At 42.9% G+C, this 23,784-nt stretch overlaps 1 protein-coding gene across 1 annotated transcript in view; it reads right to left on the reverse strand.

Annotated features, from left to right (window-relative positions):
* Positions 1 to 2,482: 2,482 nt before the first annotated feature.
* syndig1 (synapse differentiation inducing 1) overlaps positions 2,483 to 23,784 on the reverse strand; it is a 58,434-nt gene continuing 37,132 nt past the window's right edge. Inside the window, exon 4 of the mRNA XM_077247031.1 lies at positions 2,483 to 6,082. Within this exon, the coding sequence (XP_077103146.1) occupies positions 5,924 to 6,082 (159 nt within the window). The 3' untranslated portion in view covers positions 2,483 to 5,923. The remainder of the gene's footprint in view (positions 6,083 to 23,784) is intronic.

Consider the following 23,784-nt stretch of genomic DNA (forward strand, 5'->3'; position numbering starts at 1 on the left):
CTGAACATACAGGTGATGAAAATGGTGATTGATGAGCGCACAGCTGAACATAATAAGGATCCGTGACCACAAATGAATGATTAAGGCAGACGATGAAGAAACACAAAAAGTCCAAACAAACATGATAGTGATACACTGTAACTTATTAGCAATTTAATGCTTCATTGCTGAAAATATAATGTGCTAGAATCAATTATCTGAACTAGATTTTAAATCAGAATTTAATCCAGAAGATGCTAAACTGATCATAAGCACCCACATAGTCGTATAATTACATTTATTTGAGTTATAAGCCCCTGTTATGCTTTCCTCCTCCGCTGGTGGAAAACTGCAGATGTGAACTTCCCAACGAATGACTCATAATCTCATCACAGTAACTAATGCTGCTGAGAGTCAGCCCTTCAAATGAATCCTAAAACTATGAACTAGGATCGTGAAAACCCTTATATTTACCGGGACCATGCAAAGACCACAGTGATTTAGTGACTGTCTTACATCCCCGATTAATGAAATTACAAACATTGTCATTGAATTGTTACATAAACCCACCAACGCACATTAACTCTCTCTCTCATCCTGTCTTTCTGTCCAAGTGTAATAGTTAATGCTAAGGTCTTTATAAAGCCTAAAAAAGCCCAAACTTTGCATAAAAACCTGTTGAACACAATCTATTACATGCCTTCTGTCATCTGATTAATAGTTTATACTTTTTTAGCAAATAAAAGGCCTTTTAGTGTAATTCTAAAAATGTCCCCTGTCAGTACAGTAAACATGTCTTGTAAAAACTGTTTATGATTTTAATGAAATTTTATATTGTTAGTAATATTTCAAGATGATGTTTATTTGTTTATCTCTCAGTCATTATTGTACTGCATTGCATTGAATTGCATTACATGTTTTATTATTTCATATGTCAGGCTTTACAGAGTTAATTTCTTCTAGATGGGCATCCTGTTCAGACAACATGACTGTTCCTTTAATTAGGAAGCAGTGTTTTACAAGTTAACTACTTTTGTTTATGCAAACTATATACAATTTGAGATCCTAACCTCAGGCAACATCTCTGGCAAATTGTGGAGATTATGAAATATTCACAGGTGATTAGTTATTCGGCCAGCCCATGGGAACTGTAGAATGAAAACTTCAGGATATACAACAGTTCAAGAGGAAGGTCTAGCTGTCTACCTTAAAAAAACAAGTTTATCAGAAATTAATGAAAATTCGGTCATCCTTTATTCACCCTAAAAATGCGTGTGCTAGTACAATATTTGATTATATAGAACAACATCTGCTGATGCCGAAAGTTTGGTTGTTTTGCTTATTTTGCCCTTGTATTTTCCTACTATCTTTAAAACACTGATAATAACACCATAAAAACTGTTTTTTCTATAATATTTTCCATTTATCTTTTTTAATTTACCTTAACTTCGTGCAACAACCATAATATAATCTTAATCTAAATTTAACCTTACTTTAACATAAATTAACATTCCATTCAGATGTCAATAACCAGAACCACAAATCATCAAGTGCTGTCCGCAATGTCAATCTTCTGGGCAAATTCTTCCACCTTGAGGTTTTGCTGGGTCGTCCTCTCATGATTTCATGTTGTCAAGGAACTTCAGTAACTGAACAGAACTCTTCCTATATTTCCATAACATACAACAGTATTATAAAATCTGTAGTGACCATCACTTCAACTATTACCTGAATCAATACAGAAATTAAGTGTAGCGTTAGTTCTGGCAGGTCACGTTAGTCAATCTCGCATCAGGTGACTCTCAGCTGATCCGCGTCTACCTATAGGAATATGACGCCTATCACTGTATACATACTGTATAAGCTCCTTCAGTATTATTAGCAGCTATCACGTTTCTCAGGAGTTCATTACCCTCCTCCATCCCCAGCTCCTCCTCTCGTCAGTCATGATTTGGCATTTTGATTCCCCTTTGAATCAGAATAAATTCTCAAATTATGGTGTACATTAAAATCTGTATTAGTTAATGATATCTGCAATACATTTATGTTGGTTCTGTTGTTTACTCTAAGGGGGGTTATTGCTGCTCCCCCTGCTCTTATCCATGCTAGGCTGCATGGATGTGCAGTGAGTTCTTGCTCAGAACAGAACCATACCGCCAATCCAAACTGTATGCTAATTGTCAATCGTATTTTACGATAGTGGTCCTGACAGAACTGAATTAATGTTAAGTTTGTATTGTTGGAGCAAATCCAGTGTGCAAATGTGTTCTTATTGGTGTTCTGTGAACGTACATTTATAAATGAGGTCTTGTAGTTTAATCCAGAGCATGAAGAAGTTCAAGATTAATGTACATATGCACTTCTAGATAAATATTTGGAAAATTAGACACAAATCTAAGTTTCTATCTGTTTGTCTGTCAGTGAACCTTCATTTTTTTAACACTGCATCCTAAACGGAAAAAGACATTATGAGATCAAATCAGACAAACAAACCGGCACCATGTTTGAATGAAAATACCACATTTAATTAGCATGAGCTTGCTGGCAAGAGGTGTTTCCCAAAGTATGGGAGAAAATTTGACAGAGGAGGCATTTACAGCTTTATAGATAGACATAAACTGAATAGTATAAACTGAAAGCCTTGGGACTTTATTACAGAGTAGTTAATAGTGAATGTTACAGCCCCACAAGAATGACTTCACCCATACTGTACATTCAGGAAAAAGTCCACACGCAGGCTTGAGCAACCCATCTATATGACTTCATGTTCATTTTGTTTCTGTAATATCAAAAGAGTGTTGAAAATGCCCCTTCGTGTTTCACAAACATTAAGATTTAGAACCTTGAATGGCTTGAAAGCACTGTGGCACTTCAAATAGATGCTTTACATAATCCAAAAACATTCAAGAAAAGTCATCTGATTGTTCAGATTCTAATTCAGATCTTGTTCGGATCTTTTGACAGGTTAGATCTGTATACCAAATACTGTTTGTGACAAACCAATATTAAAGTCAAGATGAAATACTGTTCACAGCCCATTTAACTTCTATAATCTGATTTCTGAGTGAAATAAAATTCGCAAAGAAAAAAAATGGGAGGGGTTGCACCAGCCGTTTGTAAGATCTTGGAACATAAAGTCTACACTAGAGGCTGAGTAACGTTGTAAGACATTGTGTCGATGTAGTGACTAGGGGTAGCCCTTTGGAGCCCAATGTACCTCTGAAATTTCAGAAAAGGCCAATGATAATTGGTAAATGGAATTTGCATGCCACTCCCCTGGAAATACAGGCATAAAAGGAGATGGCTTGCTCCACTCATTCAGGTTTGTGCTGAGGAGCCGAGACAGTGTCCTGGCCATTTTAGGTAGTTCAGTGTTGTGGCAGGAGTGTCACAACATCCCGTTCCCTCCATCAGGATAAAGAGTTTACAATAGTAACCAAGACGTTCCCTATCTGTCAATTACACAACATTGTGTCGATGTATTGAAACTAGTGGTCCCTATGCTAAACGCCACAACTAGCTGAACTGTGTTACAAAGTTTGACGGTGCAGATGTCAGAAGACAGCTGTGTGCCTAAGAACAAGTGAACTCAGGCCACATCGTAACCTTTCCAATGCCCCAAGTAAGTTGCCGTAGTCCTTCGTACCACAAGGGCCAGTAAGGACCGTACTTACAATGGGAATAGGTTGCCTCAGCCATTTTTGACTTTTTCTCTGGTTTTTTTTTGTTTTGTTTTTTTACAAAAACTTACAGCTGAGCAGGCCAGCGTGGAAAATACATCACATGGACTTACCAACCAGGAGGTCCCACAAATGGAGAAAACTCTCTGTGAACGGTGCCTGAGAAGGGAGAAACTCACAACCACAGCGACTAGAGGCAGAGCGAAGCTCTGTTTAGGGGAAGACACAGGGTTTACCGACAGGGAAACAGTGGAAAATACTTCATATGGAATTACCAATAGCTAATCAGCACATATGGAGCACTTAGCCCAAGTTTACAGCCTCTCCTGAAAAGGGGCTGAGCATGATTAATGGGCTTGGTAGCAGAATTCTCTGCTAGAGCGAGAAGTCAGAGAAAACTCAGTAGGCTTTAATCAATTATGGTCTATTACTGCATCGATGCAGAATCGTCCACATCCACATTGCGATACATCAATGCAACAATTAATTTCAACACCCAACAGGCACTGAGTGCAAGTGATATGCCCAGCCGTTTACCCGTTCATACCAAGTAACACTTGGGATGAAACCGGATCCACTCTGAGATTATAAAATCTTGCAAAAGTATTGGATGTAACCCATCCCACCGCTCTAGAGATGTCTGTCAGGGAGGCGCCATTCACTAGTGCCCAGGAGCAAGCAACTCCACTGGTGGAGTGTGCTCGTATTCCCACAGGCACAGCACGCCCTGGGCTTGGTATGCCTAAGAAATGGCATCCACAATCCAGTGGGCGATCCTCTGCTTGGAGACAGCCTTCCCCTTCTGCTGTCCCCTGAAACAGAGTAAGAGCTGTTCAGATCATCTAAAGCTCTCAGTGCGCTCCAAATATATGTACGGCGGAGTGAACTGGACACTGCAGAGATAAGGCTGTGGCTATCTCAAACCTGATGGAAGGGCTTGCAAGTTCACTACCTGATAGACCTGAACCCATCCTTCACCTTCCTGCGGGAGGACCTCCATTGAGGGGGATGGCCTCGGCGATAGGCAGGACCTCAGAGGCCTGAAGGTTTCTGAGGCAGGATTTGTCTGAATGCCTCCATTTGCTTCTTCACTGCTGTTACTGTTGTAAGAGGACCTCAACGGTGTTGCCAAAGAGGCCACCTTGGGAGATGGGAGCATTGAGAAAGCGCACTTTCCCTGCATCTTGCATCTCGGCAAGGTTAAGCCATAGATGGCGCTCCTAGGTGGACATCGCCTGACCCAGAGCCCATGTTGTGACTTCTGTCGCTGAGCACAGCTTCTGCATTGGGTCGGACCTGCCCTCGTGCAGTTCTTTCAATGCCTTAAACTGATGGACCTGCAGGATGGCCATGGCATGCAGGGAGCTCCTGGTGCACTTCTGGAAAGAAAGGCACTGGGACGGAGTGCAACTGTGTGTGCATCACGCTTCGAGCCCAGAAACCAATCATCCAACTGAGAAAGCACCAGACAGGGTGGCCCGGGCAAGCTTAGCAGCCAACTCAGACTCAGCCTGTGCCATCACACGAGATAGTGGGGGTCTAGGCGAGTCATCCGCTACCCTTCGATGCTGCAATCAACAGTTCATCATTTTCGAGAGCCCCGAATGAGAAATTAAATTCACCCTGAGGTGAACCGCCTAACTCATCCGTGAACTCAACAGAATGAGTGTGCTGAGGAATGGGATGCCTATGGGGATTCACCCAGTGGAAACACTTCAATTGAAATGCTCAGATTGCCCTTGGTGCTTGGCGCCTCAGACTTGTATGCATCCGCTGCAAGTCAATCAATCTGCTGTTTTATTCTGACTGTTACTCCTGGTTGGAGGCTTCCATAAATATTTAGTTTATACGTAGAGTTATGTTGCAACAAATTATATTTAGTTGTGTGTAAGTTGTACATTCTTTTACTTTCAAAAATTATTTTGTAATTAGGCTAAGTTGTAACTTAGGCACAGCTGGTGCAACCGGTTTGATTTCATCTAGTGGGAATGCACTTGCACAAACGTTGAGCACACAAAAAAACAACAAAAAAATTGTGCTGGCGGTATAGTCACAAGAAAATGCAGAAAGGTGATCAGGACATTTACACAAACAATTATGTTCCCAATAAAATGGGAACGTATCTTTCAAAAGTGCAGGAGTGGAACACATTGCTGGTGAGTCCCATATTGTGACCTTTGGGCGTTTTCTCAAAAAGCTGATCCCAAAGTAAACCAGTCTTTATCTGACTGCTGAAAAGAAAGAGTGGTTTGGGCATGAAAAGGCTACAAGTGATTGTTTTTAGAGAGGTATGCGATAAGGGCCACAGCCACACCCACGTAGATGCCTGTCCCGATGGTGATGGACAGTACGGCGAGGAAGAGCGCACGTCTGGAGCTGGAGCTGGCATGGTGAAAGTCCCCTTTAGTCACCGCTTTGTTAGTCTGCATGAGGGAGGTAGAACAAAGACAAAAATAGCACATGTTGACATGTTTTGAAAAGGTTTGCAGTGTGAATGAGCTATGATCGCATAAGAGAGATGCAGAGAGAAAGAAAACAGAGAAATTATTAATTGGCCCTTCTCCAACAGCTGACTGACAGATCTGGTAAAGAGCATAAATAATAAGTGCTGGATGACTCAGAGCTCTCCTGCGGGGGCTTGCAGCCTTTGAAGTCCAGGAAACGATGCCAAGATTAAGGAGAGATATTTCTGATGAATTCATTTACATCTGAACACCCCGCTACAACGTTGTTATCCTTCCTTGCTCACTTACAGATGCTCCTACCTGACCGCTCAGAGATATTTCACCATTTATTACCTAGATTTATTGCATAATGGTTGTAATTGCATACGGAGAAAAGTTGGACTGTCTGTCTGTAGGCCTTTCATTTTGTGTCTTTCAATTTTGCCAACATCCATCAAACAGTTCAGCCCACAATAATCTGATGATGCTAATCGGGTCATATTGAAGTTGCCCTCACATTTAGCAGCCGATCATAATTGAGCTACATCTGACCAACTGCATCATGAGGTAGGAACAAAACAAAATTAGCCAATTGTAGTGCACAGTGTTTGACAATTTCATATCATGATTATAGTGACCAAAATGATCATGGTTAATAATGTTATCACGGAAAATATATAGAAATAATTAGAAAACCAACAAAACAATTAAAAACTGACCTAATTGCATATGCATTTGTAGGAGTTGCAATTTTGTTGTCAGATGCAAAATTTAAGAGAGTATGTAAATAAATCCCCCAAGGTGATTTACTAAGGTGTGCACTAGTCAATTTAGATACCAAAGATACCAAATGCAAATTTTGCAACTGTGCATGAACATTTGGTCTTTTAAATCGTCCCTCCACAGCGGGACGATTTAAACACAGGGGTGGGACGGATGAAACATAACAGTTTAAACGGTAACTATTCATCTAATTCTTGTTTTTATGAACAATACCTGACAAGTAACTTATGTACATATTGTTACAAACATATTTTGTCATTTATTTTCATTTTAAAGTTCATATTAACATTTTTGTTCTGTCGCCCAATAAACAATCGCAATAAGCCTTTGTGCATTTTGCGTAATCTTTCTAATAGGCTACTTTGAAGAAGACAGACAAATCCGTTTAAAATTAATTCTTACATTTATTCCTTGAGTCATATTGAGTGATTTAGTCATATTGAGTGTTTTCCTATGACCAGGTTTAACTGGCACGAGTCGCTGTTTCAACCGTCCCGACAGCACCTCCAGCCATTTAAACCTGTTTGGTCCGTAAACTAAAAACTCTGATATTATACACTTAAGGGTGTGATGCAGTACTAATACACCTGCCATATTATTATTACAATGGCACATGAAACAATAAATACAACTTGTCAGTCAAAAAAAAGTACCGCACAAAAGATTTCACTAACCACACTCAAAAACAGCTTTCCTGCTCTAACTTTAAAACGGCAAGACGTAAAGAACAAATGTTTTCGCGGGTCTGATAGGCATTGCGTGCTGTACGTGCTGACGAAATTTGACGTACATAACGTGAGTGGATTTCAAGGAAATCTCAATGTTTCATCCAACCCCGCGTTTCAATCGTCCCGGCTCTCCCCTACATTTCACATTTCTGCTTAATATGATATATATATAGGCTGGCCTGTCTACAGGGCCTAACATTTGGTCTGAGGTTGGGGGTATTGGGTGACGAGTTCATAATGCGGTGAATTCCCGCACACATTTCCTTCACAATCACATTATAGAGAGACGTGCGTCACGATCTGTGCACTGCCGCGTCTCGCGCTCGCCATGCCGCCAGATTCAGAATCAGTGCTATATGAACCATGGCGTTAACTTGAACTGCATTTCTGTCAGTGCGTGACTACAGCTCGTTAATAAACAACGTTTTTTGATTGATCCATTATACAATCCGTCTTCATTTGGCAAGTGCACTTGCGCAAAAACATTTTTCATGTTCAACTTTTGTTTTTTTTGAGTGTGGATGCTGCTGATAAAACAGCTTCGCCCAGTTCGCCGAGACTACAGAGAGACATTTGTGTGTGTGTGTGTGTGTGTGTGTGTGCGTGTGTGTGTTTGTTTGTTTCTTTTGTAAAAGTTTCCTGGATATAACTTCCCTTTTTAATGCACAATTTTCCTTAAAAATTATATTATCAGCATTACAATGTGAGTAAATGTAGCCGTGTAAAATGTAAGGGATGATTCCACCCTTCTAGAACTGCATTTACGTTTAAATTGTAACATATTAATTAGCATGGAATTAAAGTGTGTAATTAGTGTTAGCTCACTATCTTAGCCTTTTTCAGTGCATTAGGTGATGTAATCTGATAATATTAGTGAATCTCATTTATCAAAACACTAACATTGGTACCGTTTTGGAGAGAAATTGGGTATTTTTTAATCTCTCTATTTAACCCATCTGATGGTGTGTGATGCTGAACTATCATATGAGTTTCTAAAGGTTTTTGAATTCTTTGCACAGTTATGAATATTGATATTTTATGTGCAACAATAGCATTCTCAGGCCCAGTGGCCTTTCGCCTAATTTTAATGTCCCTGTAAAGGAAATTAAAAAAAAAAATTCTAAACACATTATAAATGTTAGAAATGTATTGCTAAAACTTATTACAAAGACTGTGAAGTGTGAAGTACTGAATTGTGGAGTTTTTGGGCGGGTCTAAACCGTGGCTCGATGACGCACTGGAGCCCCTGAGCTCATGGACAGGCCCCTACTTGATGACGCACTAGAGCCACTGAGGCTGGCTGCTCCACTAACAATATAAATAGAGCACATTCGCATCAGTTTGCCGCTCAATCGCGAGTTACTGTCAGTAGGCTCCTATTATAGTTTCTAGCCTACAGCGTACAGTTTGCTAGCTATGTCTTCGTCACGGAAATGCGTACTACCTGGATGCGATCATGTAAAAAACAGATCAGTGTCCTTACTTAAATTTCTTAAAAACGATCACATCAAGAATAGGTGGATTAATTTTGTGAAGAGCCACCTTGATGGAGAGCTGAGGATCACCACCAAAACCCACCTCTGTAGTGATTATTTTACACGGGATAGTTTTATAAACTTTCGTCGGAGACAACTGGGATTCACTGAAAATCCGCTGTTACTGGTGAATGGGGCCGAACCGACTATCTCCCGCCTCGGCCTTCAACCTCCCGTCGCGCCGACAACTGGTGCCATCATCGGCAGTGCGAGCCCACCAATGAGTGTAAGTTTGTGTGCTTATGTTATAACGTTAATTGCTAGGAGCATCCATTCCGGCTGTAGCGGGTGACAGTTGAGTGTGGCAACGGCGGCTTTACCATGAGTAGGCGTGGTTTCAGCACAGACAGCGGACACGCCCCCAGCGTTTGAGAGCAGGGACTACTGCTCATTTTCCCAAGATTTTAATAGGGCATTTCAGAATGTTTGTAAACAATAGGCACCAAGATACTTCCGGGTGGCAGAACACGAGCGGCTTCTACTGACCAACTGAATTTATTCAGCTGGCTACTGTAAACAGTTACATAGTTAAAATCATTGTTGTTGATCAAAGTTGAAACGTTGGCGAGAACATGTTGTGTTTTATCGATTTCCGTCAGAAAAAAGTAAATCTATCCAGCAGAACCTGTGGCTGAGTAGTTTAAAGCGAGTGGACGTCGTCAAAAGTACGCAATAGTGCATGTTGTCTTCTTTGCGCTTCCCGGCTCGAGACATTAACTATAATTATGAGCCCGATTTAAACCCAACCATTTTTAATATGTGGGTCGTTATAACTGACATTCTCAACAACTTTCTATGTTACTTTTTCCCGCCCGCAACATTTATGTTTTGTCCCGCTCCCGCCCGCAAATAGACTATTTTTCTGTACCTCCAAATGCTTTCAAGTTAGCCTACGTGTCGCCACCATACACATATGCATAATGCTACTGATAAATGATTTGTTATTAAAGCATTAACACAAAAACCACTGATATAACATAAAAGCAAGCAGATACTGCGTGTGTTTGGCATGACTGAATCCGCGCAAAGTGCGCTCCATTAATAATTCCTAAAAAGCTGACATCAGTTCATCGCGATCTCACACATCTCTGTTATTATCAGTGAAGCTGACTGCACAATGAATCTTTCATAATATATACACCTTGTTTGTTATAATTAGAGGATTTGCCAGCATACAGAATTCAGCTCTGAACAAAAAGTCCGTTCTCTTACGAGAGGTTCTCTCATATTGCGTAAGTTTAGCTTACGCTACGGGAAAGATTCATCTTCTCGAGATACTGAAGCCAAAAAATTATCCTTAATTTTGTATTCCTTGTCAACGCAGTGCAGCAGCTAGCAGACCTAGAGCAGGCCATCTCGCGTGCTCATTGGCTGGCCTGCGGGCAACTGCTGCAGCCTACCAGTGAGCCCGGCGTGACGTCACGCCCAATGAAGGGCGCCCGCGCCTTCATAGCGTCACAGCCCGCCAGAAGGGGCGTGGCTTAGCGTATAACACTAGGGGCTGTAGGCTGACTTCCCTGATTTTTCGTCTCTTCAGCGAGCTCTTCGCATTGCTGGATCTGAGAGAAGCCACCGCCGCCGTCGAACAGCGGACAGCCACCTTAGGAGAGCGCTGAGGAAGCCGGCCGTCTTCGCCACCTTCAGCCATCCGTGCGAGCTACGCTATCCGGCGACGTATCCTTTACCTTGCTAAAACCTATTCTAAAAGAGCAGCGAGTTTCTTTTTTAAGACGCCTCGCACTTCCGGCTGTGAAACGCTTCCGCTGTCGACCCTGCGGGCTCGACTCGAAGCCTTCAACACCCCCCGCCTCTCCTAACCGACGCGCAGCTGCCGCTCACGAGCCTCACTGCCGTCGCATCTGAGAATGAGGCCGAGGGACACGTACGAGCACGCGGCTAGCTCTCTTTACGTTACAAGAGAGCTACCCCGCCCTCGTGTCCCCGTTCGCGCGTCATGCAGAGCCCTCTCGAGCTCTCTGCATGACCCGGACGGGCATCATCTGTGTTACATGTAGGTCCCGTGCCCACTACTCGTGCGCGCGCCCTCGTACAAACACTGTTCCAGTTCTGCTCCCGAGCACGCGGCTAGCTCTCTTTACGTTATAAGAGAGCTACCCCGCCCTCGCGTCCCCGTTCGCGCGTCATGCAGAGCCCTCTCGAGCTCTCTGCATGACCCGGACGGGCTTGCGCGCCGCCGTCGAAATGTCTCGCCATGTCAGTCCCCTTAGATAAGGCTACTGCAGTGGTGTATTTGGCAGCCAACGAGCCGGTAATGCAACCCGCTCGCCTGCACACATCCGCCGTTCTCGCGGCGACCCAGAGAAATCTCAAGTGAGTATAATGTCAGATTAAGAATGTAAGTTACGTGCCCGCTCACGAGCGCTCACGCTTACTAACAGACACATCGCCTCCGAAAAGACGTGCGTGTTTAAGTTTATTCCCTGTCAGTCCCCTTCAAACAGGCTACTGCAGTGGTTCAATTAGCAGCCAACGAGCCGGTTGTTGACCCTCTCGCCTGCACACAAACGCCGTTTTCACGGCGACCCAGAAAAATCTCAAAATGAGTAAAATGTCTGGTCCGGCTCATGCCGTCGGTGTTGTAAGTGTAATGAAAGTGCCCACGCCCCAGTGTTCACCACTACACATAAGCACTCTGAACCTCGCAGAGCACACTCTCATGAAGCGCAGAAAAGCCGCTCGAGTGTTGAATGTAAGAAATGTGTCCACAAGTCTGTGCCCACTATCTGCCCGCTCTGTTACACGATCAAGAAAGCAGGTTATGAATGTAAGTCTCGTGCCCGCCAGAGTGCGTTCACGCTTGCTAACACAAACCTCCCCCCGGGCTCCGCCCGCGCGTTTAAGCGTTATCACAAAACGCAAGGCATTAATAAAACGTTCCCCATCCATTATGATCGGGGCGTCAAATACACTTGTAAGTCTAGTGCCCGCGCTCGCGCTTACAGGAAGCTTTTCCACCCGGAGCGCTGCTCGCGCGTCAAAGAGTGAAAAAAGAATGTTCGCCATCTCTTATGATTGGGACATCTCACATAAATCAGCCGGTCTCGGCTTTCAGCGAGCAGCCATTGCCCAGAACCGAGAGCGCGCGCCGCGCTTTCGGCTCCGGGTCAGTTTCACTAAAGAAAGCAAGTTATGGATGTAAGTCTCGTGCCCGCCAGAGTGCGTTCACGCTTGCTAACACAAACCTCCCCCCGGGATCCGCCCGCGCGTTTTAAGTGTTATCACAAAACGCAGGGCATTAATAAAACGCTCCCCATTCATTATGATCGGGCGTCAAATACACTTGTAAGTCTCGTGCCCGCGCACACGCGCTCACGCTTACAGGAAGCTTTTCAGCCCGGAGCGCTGCTCGCGCGTCAAAAAGTGAAAAAAGACTGTTCCCCATCCCTTATGATTGGGACATCTCACATAAATCAGCCGGTTTCGGCTTTTCAGCGAGCAGCCATTGCCCAGAACCGAGAGCGCGCGCGCCGCGCTTTCTGCTCCGGGTCAGTTTCACAAAAGAAAGCAGGTTATGAATGTAAGTCTCGTGCCCGCCTGAGTGCGTTCACGCTTGCTAACACTAACCTCCCCCCGGGCTCCGCCTGCGCGTTTAAGTGTTATCACAAAACGCAGGGCATTAATAAAACGCTCCCCATGCATTATGATCGGGGCATCAAATACACTTGTAAGTCTCGTGCCCGCGCACACGTGCTCACGCTTACAGGAAGCTTTCCCGCACGGAGCGCTGCTCGCGCGTCAAAAAATGACAAAAGACTGTTCCCCATCCCTTATGATTGGGACATCTCACATAAATCAGCCGGTTTCGGCTTTTCAGCGAGCAGCCATTGCCCAGAACCGAGAGCGCGCGCACCGCGCTTTCGGCTCCGGTTCAGTTTCACAAGCCTGCAAATGGCGGCGGTCTGAACCCGGAGGCCATTCGCCCCCTAGCGGCTCACATAGCTGCGTGGGAAACTATCCCAGGGATTTCAGAATGGGTGTTGAGCACAATAAAGCAGGGCTATACACTTCAATTCATTCGCCGTCCCCCGCGCTTTCAAGCCCGGACCGCGACGATTGTGAATGCGTAAGTAGCACACCTACTTCACGCAGAAATAGCAAAGCTGCTGTGCAAAGGGGCTATAGAAAAGGTACCGCCTTCTCTGAGCGAGTCAGGCTTTTACAGCCGATATTTTCTCGTACCCAAGAAGGACGGAGCCTTCAGACCTATCCTAGATCTGAGACATTTGAACTAAGTGCTTGCGAAAAGACCGTTCAAAATGCTTACGACCAGGAAAATCCTCGCGCACGTTCGCCCGAGGGACTGGTTTATTTCTCTAGATCTGAAGGATGCCTATTTTCAGATTCAGATAGTACCCCGTCACAGGCAATTTTTGAGATTCGCCTTCGACGGTCAGGTATATCATTACACCGTCCTGCCGTTCGGCCTGTCCCTGGCACCCTGTACATTTACAAAGTGCATGGACGCGGCGCTCGCCCCCCTGAGAAGTCAGGGGCTGCGAATAATGAACTATCTGGACAATTGGCTGATATTGGCACAGTCAGAGACAGAACTGCTATCTCAGAACAGTGCTTCTCAGTCATCTGGAAAGCTCACGGTCAACTGGACCAAGAGCTCATTACTGCCCAGCCAGTCAATTTCCTTTTTAGGAATAGCACTGGACTCGGTGACCATGACGGCTCGTTTATCGACACAGGGCGCGCGCCGTGTTCGCCACCTAGCCGCATCTTTCCAGAAGGGCAGCTTTCTCCCTTTGAAAACATTTCAAAGGATGTTGGGCTGTATAGCATCAGCTGCAGCGGTGCTCCAGCTGGGCCTACTGCGCATGCGCCCGCTCCAACGCTGGTTGAATGCTCGCGTGTCCCGCCGGGTGTCTGGCGGCCAGAAAATCAGAGTGACTCAGGCCTGCATAGCAGCTCTGCAGCCCTGGTTAGTGGCCGACTGGTACCAGCAGGGAGTAATGATGGGAACCATCTCTTATCGTAAAGTCATCTCGACAGACGCGTCCAACTCGGGTTGGGGCGCACTGTTTGAGGGCAGACCGGCCTTTGGCCAGTGGTCAGACCAGGAGAAGGGTTTTCACATAAACTGTCTGGAAATGATAGTGGTCGAGAACGCGCTGAAGTGCTTCCTCCCGTTCATACAGGACCAGCATGTTCTTGTCTGCTCGGACAACATGTCTGTGGTATCTATGTAAACCGTCAGGGCGGTGTCAGATCCAGAAATCTCTGCAATCTGACGGAACGCCTCCTTATTTGGTCTCCGATGCACCTGCGCTCGCTGAGGGCGGCGCATGTGCCTGGCCATTTGAACGACGGCCCAGACAAACTGTCCAGGGACAATGTTCCCCCAGGGGAATGGTCCCTGCACCCCAAACGGTCCAGAAACTGTGGCGCCTATTCGGCAGAGCGGAAGTCGACCTATTTGCGTCAAAAGACAACGCTCAATGCCCGACGGTCTGTTCGAAGGACGAGGACGCGCAGGCCCAGGTTTGGCCCAGCCTCCCGCTATATGCTTTCCCTCCGGTCTCTCTGTTGCCACAGGTGATCAAGAGAATCAGGAAAAACGCGCCACTCGGTGCTCCTCATAGCCCCGCGTTGGGAGAATCCGATTTGGTTCCCGGAACTAGCAGGGCTGTCACATACAGCTCCATGGCCGAATCCGGTGAGGGCAGATCTCCTCTCTCAGGCTCGCGGCACGATCTGGCATCCCAATCCAGAGCGCTGGTCTCTGCATTTATGGTTGATCAACGGGTACTCGTTGCCCTGCCAGAAGGAGTGATGAACACGATCACGCAGTCTAGAGCCCCTTCCACGAGAAGGCTCTACGCGTCTAAATGGTCGGTGTTCTCTGGATGGTGCACCGACAGAGATCTGGAACCGCGGACATGCGGGGTGGCGCATCTGCTCACCTTCCTACAAGAGCTGTTGGATAAGGGAAGGTCCCCATCCACGCTCAATGTATACGTGGCGGCCGTGGCAGCGTTCGCAGAATCGACGCACGGCCAGTCATTGGGAAGACACGAGTTGGCCATCCGCTTCCTTAGAGGAGCTAGAAGGATGAATCCGCCGCGCCCCCCGTCGGTTCCCATGTGGGATCTTTCATTGGTCCTCGAGGCCCTGAAAGCTTTTCCATTTGAACCACTAGACACCGTGGGGTTGAAATATCTATCACTGAAAACCGTCTTTCTGACTGCACTGTCGTCAGTAAAACGTGTAGGGGACCTGCATGTGCTGTCTGTCAGCGCGTCGTGTCGTGAGTTCGGACCGAATGACTCTAAAGTCATCCTCAGACCTAGACATGGCTATGTCCCTAAAGTGATGGGCACTCCATTCAGAGCGCAAGTTATTTCGTTGTCAGCTCTCCCAGCATCTGACAGCGAAGGTGATGTGAATCTCCTCTGCCCTGTCAGAGCGCTGAGGTTTTACATTACGCGCTCCGCCTCCTTCAGGTGTTCGGAACAGCTTTTTGTTTCGTTTGGTGGGCGCACCAAGGGTCTCGCCTCCTCGAAACAGAGCCTGTCCAGATGGATAGTAGACGCTATAGCGGCCGCTTACGCGTCAAAAGGTCTGCAATGCCCTCTGGGCATCAGGGCTCATTCCACGAGAGGCGTGGCCTCTTCGTGGGCATGGTCCAGTGGAATTTCTATCCATGACATATGTGTAGCGGCGAGCTGGAGCTCCCCGTCTACCTTTGTCAGGTTTTATAACCTAGAAGTTCCTGCCTTGCAGGCTAAACTGTTGTCAGTCTGAAGGAGAGGTGTATTCTGCCCAGATCTCCTGCTCAGATCACTCTCACATGACTCAGCTCTCCTGGTTGAGCTGCACTAAGTAGGGTATGTGCCATGTGCCTATACAGAGCGGCGCGCTGCTCTGTATTCCCTATGTGTGCTTATGTACAAGTGATGGCCCGCGAGGCTGGCCACCTTATTTTTTCCACTTATGGGGTTCCCCTGAAAGCTCGGGGTCTCATGTGGATGCTTGGCGCGCACGGCGTTGACAAAGTGTTCCCGTAGCGTAATCTAAACTCACGCAATACGAGAGAACCTCTCGTAAGAGAACGATACTCGGCTACTAACGTAACCTCGGTTCTCTCTAGAGAGGGAACGAGTATTGCGTAACCGGCCGTGCTCGCGCCACGAGCGACTTCGCTTCAGTCGACGAAAACCAGGGAAGTCAGCCTACAGCCCCTAGTGTTATACGCTAAGCCACGCCCATTCTGACGGGCTGTGACGCTATGAAGGCGCGGGCGCCCTTCATTGGGCGTGACGTCACGCCGGGCTCACTGGTAGGCTGCAGCAGTTGCCCGCAGGCCAGCCAATAAGCACGCGAGATGGCCTGCTCTAGGTCTGCTAGCTGCTGCACTGCGTTGACAAGGAATACAAAATTAAGGATAATTTTTTGGCTTCAGTATCTCAAGAAGATGAATCTTTCCCGTAGCGTAAGCTAAACTTACGCAATACTCGTTCCCTCTCTAGAGAGAACCGAGTTTACGTTAGTAACCGAGTATCGTTTTGAGCGGTGAGGGGAGACTATCTTAAATGCTTCTGATTGGCCATTGCGTTCAAGAAATCAACACATATGTCTGTGATTGGCTACATCGCTCAACGCTGCAAACATGTTATAAATAGAAACTCTGGCCTGTAAATCATTTCTATTTTGTTTTAGTTGTTATTGTTGCTTTTCTGCAACAGATGAATAAAAATGTATTTGTTTTATATGTTTTATTCATAAATATTTATAGTTTGTGGGAGTCCCGCGAATCGTTTTATTCATAGACATCATATAGATGTCTATGGTTTTATCCGCACACACAGAGTGAATGCATTACTGCCCGCGCTCGCACTCGGCCATCAAATCTAGTCCAGTGCCGCACTCTTTTGCGTTGAGAGTGCACGTTTCTAGATCAAAGAATCTAAGCTAGTTGTGACTTTTCATATTTATTGCTGTAATGTTTAATCATGTTTTGAGAGGTGACCTTGAGTGTCCAGAAAGGCGCCTATATAAATAAAATGTATTATTATTATCATTATTATAAGCTCTACTGATCATGTTAACTATGTCTGAATTTCCACCACGTCTGTTTTTGAATCAACTGTTGAAATGTAGATTAGACTACTGCCGACGGTGTGTCTCCCTTCCAAGCAACTTACTAGTGTTGCCATAGGAACGTTTCGGCTTTTGCCACCCGGAAGAACGTCTATTACTGTTGTGACGCCATGGTGAATTGTCGTATAGCCTATTTTATGTACTTGCCGGCTTTTTTTATCATTCAAATTTGGCTGGGTGGCTAATGACACATTTTTCTGTAATATGACGAACTCAGAACACATACTTAATTTTGACTTTACAGGGACTTTAAATGCTCCCCCCCCCCTTCCCCAAATAATATGATTTAAATGGTGATGAGTGTACTGATTTGATGCATTTTAAAAAGACGGATGATAGATATTCTTCAATCTTTCTGACAACGAAAAAAATATAATGTGAATTACAGTATGTGCAATTTTTTTTAATTTATAAATTGTAGTGCACAGTGTTTATTATAAGGGGTAGAATCCGCAGCTCAGTACTCACTACTCACTACTCATGAGTACTTTTAAATAAGCTACTTTTTTAATCTTACTCAAGTAGATTTTTGGACAAGTACTTTTTACTCTACTCACACTCACTTTTGGAATGTAATGGTAATTTTACTTGAGTATGTTTTTTCAGTACTCTTTCCACCACTGACCACCATTAAAAAAAACTGCACAAGGAACATGAATTACGAAAGTACATATTCAATTTTTCAAGTCAACTACAAGCCAAAGCCATGTTTCTGAGTTGATACAATAAAAGGAGAAGATAAAAAGAAAGAGCAAAGAGGTAGTCAACTGGACAGGATCTGATAAAATATTGTAGTAGGAGCTATTTAGAAAGAATTCAGAGGCATAATTAACCCATGAGAGCTTCGTCCATCTGGAAGATCCACTAGCTTCCAGTGAAAGTGGTCATTGACAGGGCAGCTGTAAAATGTATGCGTTCTGCCTGCTTCTGGGACTCTTGAGATTACTGCAAGATGTCAGCGCTTCCGACAGCATGGCAACATGCTGCAGACAGGCATGCTGTAATACTTGCATGTTACTTGACACTGACTGCTGTCCTTTACAAAGCTTTTCTACAAACTCTTGTAATACCTGGCAAAATACCTGGCAAAACATGTAGGTGATTTAATTTTGTGAGTGGAAAATTCTTGCTGTGTTCTTAATTTAACCTTTTTTAGATTTGTAATACATTTAAGCCTCTTATAGTAACACCTGGCAACTATGCCATGTTGTAATACTTCAAATAAGTATAAGTATTACATTTTGTTACATACTGGTCCCACACCATCTGTGCTACAATTCTGATACCTCAAATTGTGTGCTATTACTTTTCTAAGCAATAAGATATTAATTCCACCTGAAGAATGACAAAAAGACAAGAACAAATCCTGTAGACTTACACTGAAGGAGGAACCCAAGCCATATTTAGAGACCTGGATCTCAATGAGACTTTGGTGTGAGCTCCCTTGACTTTTCTTGCCTGAAAGCGACCACCTAGTAACCACCAAAAACCCTAGACACTGCATAGTTTAAACCACATAACAAGCATTTATGTAACTTATTTGCGCTTATCTCATTTGTGCATTAATGTTTGCTATGTTAAATAAAGTTTATTAGTTAAGGGATGCAAGTAATTTTACCTTTGAACATCCCTTGAAGTAAAAATATTTCCCTGCAGTTAAATTATTGAATATTTACAAAACGGTCACTTTAATGCACATCATTAATATATAAATTCCTGTAATTGACCGTAGACTGACAGAATAGTCTATTTAGCCACTTTTTTACATTTAGATTAAAATCTTCCTTTAAGATGAGTTTCAGCACTTTAGTATTAATTAATTACATTAACAATATTATTTATTATATATAACAATATTTTGGTAACACTTTTCTATAGGCTCCCATTACTTAATGTAAGTAAATGCATTAACAAATATCAACAGAGAGCAATGAATTTATTACAGTGTTTAATATATATATAGGCTATATTAGTTAAAAATACAAAATCATTTTTAGTTCATTTTAGATCAGGTGCAGTAAATGATATTAACAGATACAATGTTTTAAGAATATATTACATTATAAGAATAATAAATGCTTTAGAAGTTTAACATAATTTGTTCATGTTGGCTGAAATAATGTTAACAACTGGAACCGTACCAATATTTTTAATAGAAAGTGTGAGGAAAAACATGAACAGACCAGAGGTGGAAACAGGAGTTTGTCCAGATCCAACAGTCTTAACGGGAGTCGAGTCAATGAAGACTTCTAATGTCCCGACTGCTCAGGGTGCCATGGAGGATTCACCAGTGAACAAGAGCTGAAATAATGATGGGTGGATAATGACTGCTCTACATTTTTTGGCAATTTAAGGTTACCATTGCTCAGCAAAAAAAATCTGAAATTTTTTTTCTGAATTTTTTTTTTTTCTGAAATATTTTAGTTGGACAAAACGTTCTCAGAATTAATTTTTGTTAGCTGGGAAGGACAATAAGCCATGAACTCACTCGCGCTGTCCAACACACACCTGAAACACACATGCACAGAAAGCCGCTTCTCAGACTGCATAAAATCTTGAATAGAGCTCTGTTGCGCTTGAATAGTCAAATACACACAAAATTATGTCAAAATGGCTGTTGTGGCCAGTGTTCATGTAAACCGAATTGGTTACGGCGTGTCTTTAATGAGACATTATGTATTTAATAAATCAATGTTTATTTAAATATATTATAATTAATATAAATAAATGTGAAAGATCAAATAAAAGATCAAATAAAATAATTATTATAATTAGTTATAAAACAACTATTATTACTTAATATTGTCAAATACATTTTTGGTTACCCCTAAGGGACATTTATGCAGGTAACGTTATTAAGCAGTAACATTACAGATAAGAATGTAACAGTAAATTGTAAGTTATATCATAATATCATTGTTAAATGTGAGGTCAGAAATGTTTCTAATTTTTGTTTAAGTGTTTTAATTTTTTCCCTTTTGTTTCAGAAAAACCTACAAAATGTAAGAAGATGGAAAAAATGTCTTCTTTCTTGAAGAGTATATGGACGGCTATGAAGAGTTCGCTCAGCTGTTCTGACAGTAAAGCTGTGGATGTTGTGGAGCCTTTTGTTCCTCCACTAGATCTGGACTCTGATTCTGATCCAGATCACTCCGGTGTCGAGCCAAATCATGGTAAATCTGAGTCATTATTTCTCAAACATTGTTTTAAACAGTATTATCATCTTGTTTTCCACTAAAGATATATTAAGGCTTGTTATCAGAGAATATTAATATTATTTTCCCCATATTAATGCTATTTTCTCGACACAACCAGCACTAATATTTTTTATATAAAACAAAGGATTTAGCTAGCTCATATATTTCTCATATTTTTCTCTGTATGTCTTTCAGTCTCTATAACGTGGGAGAGATGATTGGATCTGCAGAATTTGGAAGATTGTTCGAGGGAACGCAAATTTGATGGCAAAAAGGTAAAGCAATCTTGTTGAATTGTATAAACAGTTTGCTCCTGCATGCATCAAAACATATTTAATAGAGATGGTTAAATATTTAGATGCTCAAATTGTAAATGTTATGTGCAAGGTCAGGCGCTTGAATACGATTACTGTAATTGAATACTGTTTCTTTTTTAATTTTTGCTGGTTGCCATTAAGCGGATGCGCAAGACTTGCAATGATATTTATATTGTAAGTTGGCCAAAAGCTGAATGTGTATTTAGTTGTTTAAGTGCTGATTACTGTAGTTAATACACCTGTAGGAAGCATAAGGTGTAAATGTAAAATAAGCCTGGAAAGGCTCTGTTGATCTTATCTACCGAAATCAAAGAAAAACACCTTTAAAACTGATGATTTCTTCAGATTATTACCCAGCTAACCTTCTGTCTTCTACTTTTCTCCAGCCTGGGCATCCTGAACCTCTCATTACAGAAGTGGCTCTGCTGCTAATGATGAGGCAAGAACCCATAAGCCCATACGCCATACAACTACACGATTGGTTTGAACACCCTCGAAAATTCACCCTGATAATGGAGTATCCCGAACCCTGCAAGAGTTTACTCGACTTCATCATTCGTAATCCTCAACTGGACGAAACAACAGCACGGGTCATCATGCGACAGGCTGTGCTAGCAGTGCAACACTGCATTGAGCATGACGTTTTTCACTATGACGTTCATGCGCACAATTTCCTGTTGAAGAAAGACAAGTTAGAGCTCAAGTTGATAGACTTTGGCTCTGGTCGGCAGTGACATACATATAGTGACTAGCTGATTATTTGACGCTTTGAAAAAATTGCTATACAATCCATAAATGTCTTGCTTACAGGAATACTGGATTACTGCCCACCTGAAGTCTTCACAGAACCTCGATTTCACGCTGTCACAGCAAATGTCTGGGCTCTAGGAGTGTTACTGTACGAGATGGCAATCGCATGTCCTCCTTTTCACAATCCAACGGAAAGCAAAGAAGCCAAAGTTACATTTCAGAACTCCAACTTATCCAACGGTGAGTGAATAATATTGATAACATTGATTAACACACTCATAAAGCAGAGGATCTGAATTGAAACCGTTAAAGGTGAAGTATGTAAGATTGTTTTGTTAAAAAACATTTTCTTAACCCAGTTTATTGTTCATCGATTACTATTAGTATGTCATTTGTGGGTTTATCTCCCTCAAAAGTATAAACATTAAGCCTCCCAAACACCATCTAAATATTAAGAGCCGTTAATCGTTTTCCAGCTCAACCTATAGCGTGTGTTTGGGGGCATGGCTACTGTAGCAGGCGGAGCCTGAGGGTGTTTAGCTACAGTGGGACCATGGGAAAAATTCACTGCATTTATACCTTCAAAGATTAAACAAGTCATGAACTCGTCAAAGTGAACAGAGCATTGTGATGCTACACGCTAAAAGGTAGCTTCAATACCATGCTGTCATCATCCACCCGTTCAGAAAGACAAATGTTCATAAAGACAAATGCAACACAGCTAAAAGTATTCCTAATATGTTGGACCTGAAACAGTCCTTCACAAGAACCAGTAAGAGCTGCGTTTGTGATGTTTGAGTTAGGGGAGGTTGGGGGGGGGCATTTAATAGGTTGTTTGAAAATATGCTTTATTTTGTAATTTCACAAGGTGCCACTAGTGCTGCTGAAAATACATATTTCACCTTTTAAGGAAAGAAAAAGAACACTTATCTTAAGAACACATGCTGTTTTCATTGATGCCAAGATTAGTGTCACGTGGTCATGACTAACCAGTGTGATGGATTTTATAAGATAGTAAACTGTCTTTTAGAACTAATCATGTTTCTGACTCTAAAAATCTATCCTTATGATAAACTTTTACCTGACGTCCCCTTTGGGTCTAATATTATGACTAACTCTTACCTGAATTCTCCTTTTGGGCATCCTAACATTCTAACTTTTGAACAAAATGTACTGTTCGAAACCAGTGAAAACTCATGACTTTGGTTGTGTGAGGGTTAAAATAACAAACATGAGAAATAAAACTAGACAGATGTAAAAACCTTTTGGTTACCTAGTAACAAGAGGGCTTGTCTATGAAGAACCAATCAAATTGTGGGGAAATTATGTAATGTTTCATGTCATTTTTGCCATACCTCTATTCTATAAAAACGGTTGTATTCATGTTTACTGGTGGGATTCTCAATGGAATTTGTCTGAGATCCTTCAGCTGTTCTTAAAGCTTCTTGGGAGAGATTATCTGAGAACTGCTCGGGAAGATCTCCCAGCCGTGATTAAAGCATTTAAAGGACATTTGCTGAAGTCTGTCTGTTTATTATTGCTGCGCAGCAAGTTATAGTTAGGAACTCAGCTGTAGTCGATGTGTAGACTCGCTGGAGTATAGTTAGGGGACGTGGCTGTGTCGACTGTAGACTCGCTTAGTATAGTTAGGAGACTCGCTGGAGTATAGTTAGGGGACGTGGCTGTAGTCGACTGTAGACTCGCTTAGTATAGTTATGGGACTCGGCTGAAGTTGACTGTAGACTTGCTAGAGTATAAATATTATAGTAAACTAACGTCGACTGTAGACGTTCTGGGATGTTGATTGTAGATGAGACCCAGTCAGTTAGGTTTAGGGAAAAATCTACCACACCAGCTCTCTCCTTAATAAAATGTGTACAGAATGCAGTGATCTGATTATCCAGTGCCTAACCCTGGATCCAACTAAACGCCCGACCGTAGAGCAGATCTTACAACATAAATGGATTAGAAATGATCTACTGTAGAATGGAGAAGTTCAAGAGATTCACTCGATCAGTGATTTTGAGTGTAAGACACAGAGTAGGATACAACATTTGTGTTGTCATTTATCTTCAATTCTGGATTTCAAAGCAGCTTCACGGTAATAAACAGGAAATTAACAGAATAAATGAGTAAAACAAAATTAAATGCTTCTGTAAAGAAGCTCTAAAAGAGACATTCATGAGTTCACATGTTCATATAATCTTTGTATTGGATATGAAATAACATATTTGGCTTGCTGAA

This window comes from Siphateles boraxobius, unplaced genomic scaffold (assembly GCF_051911475.1).
Source record: "Siphateles boraxobius isolate OS27281-9 unplaced genomic scaffold, OSU_SipBor_1 104, whole genome shotgun sequence".
NCBI lineage: Eukaryota > Metazoa > Chordata > Actinopteri > Cypriniformes > Leuciscidae > Siphateles > Siphateles boraxobius.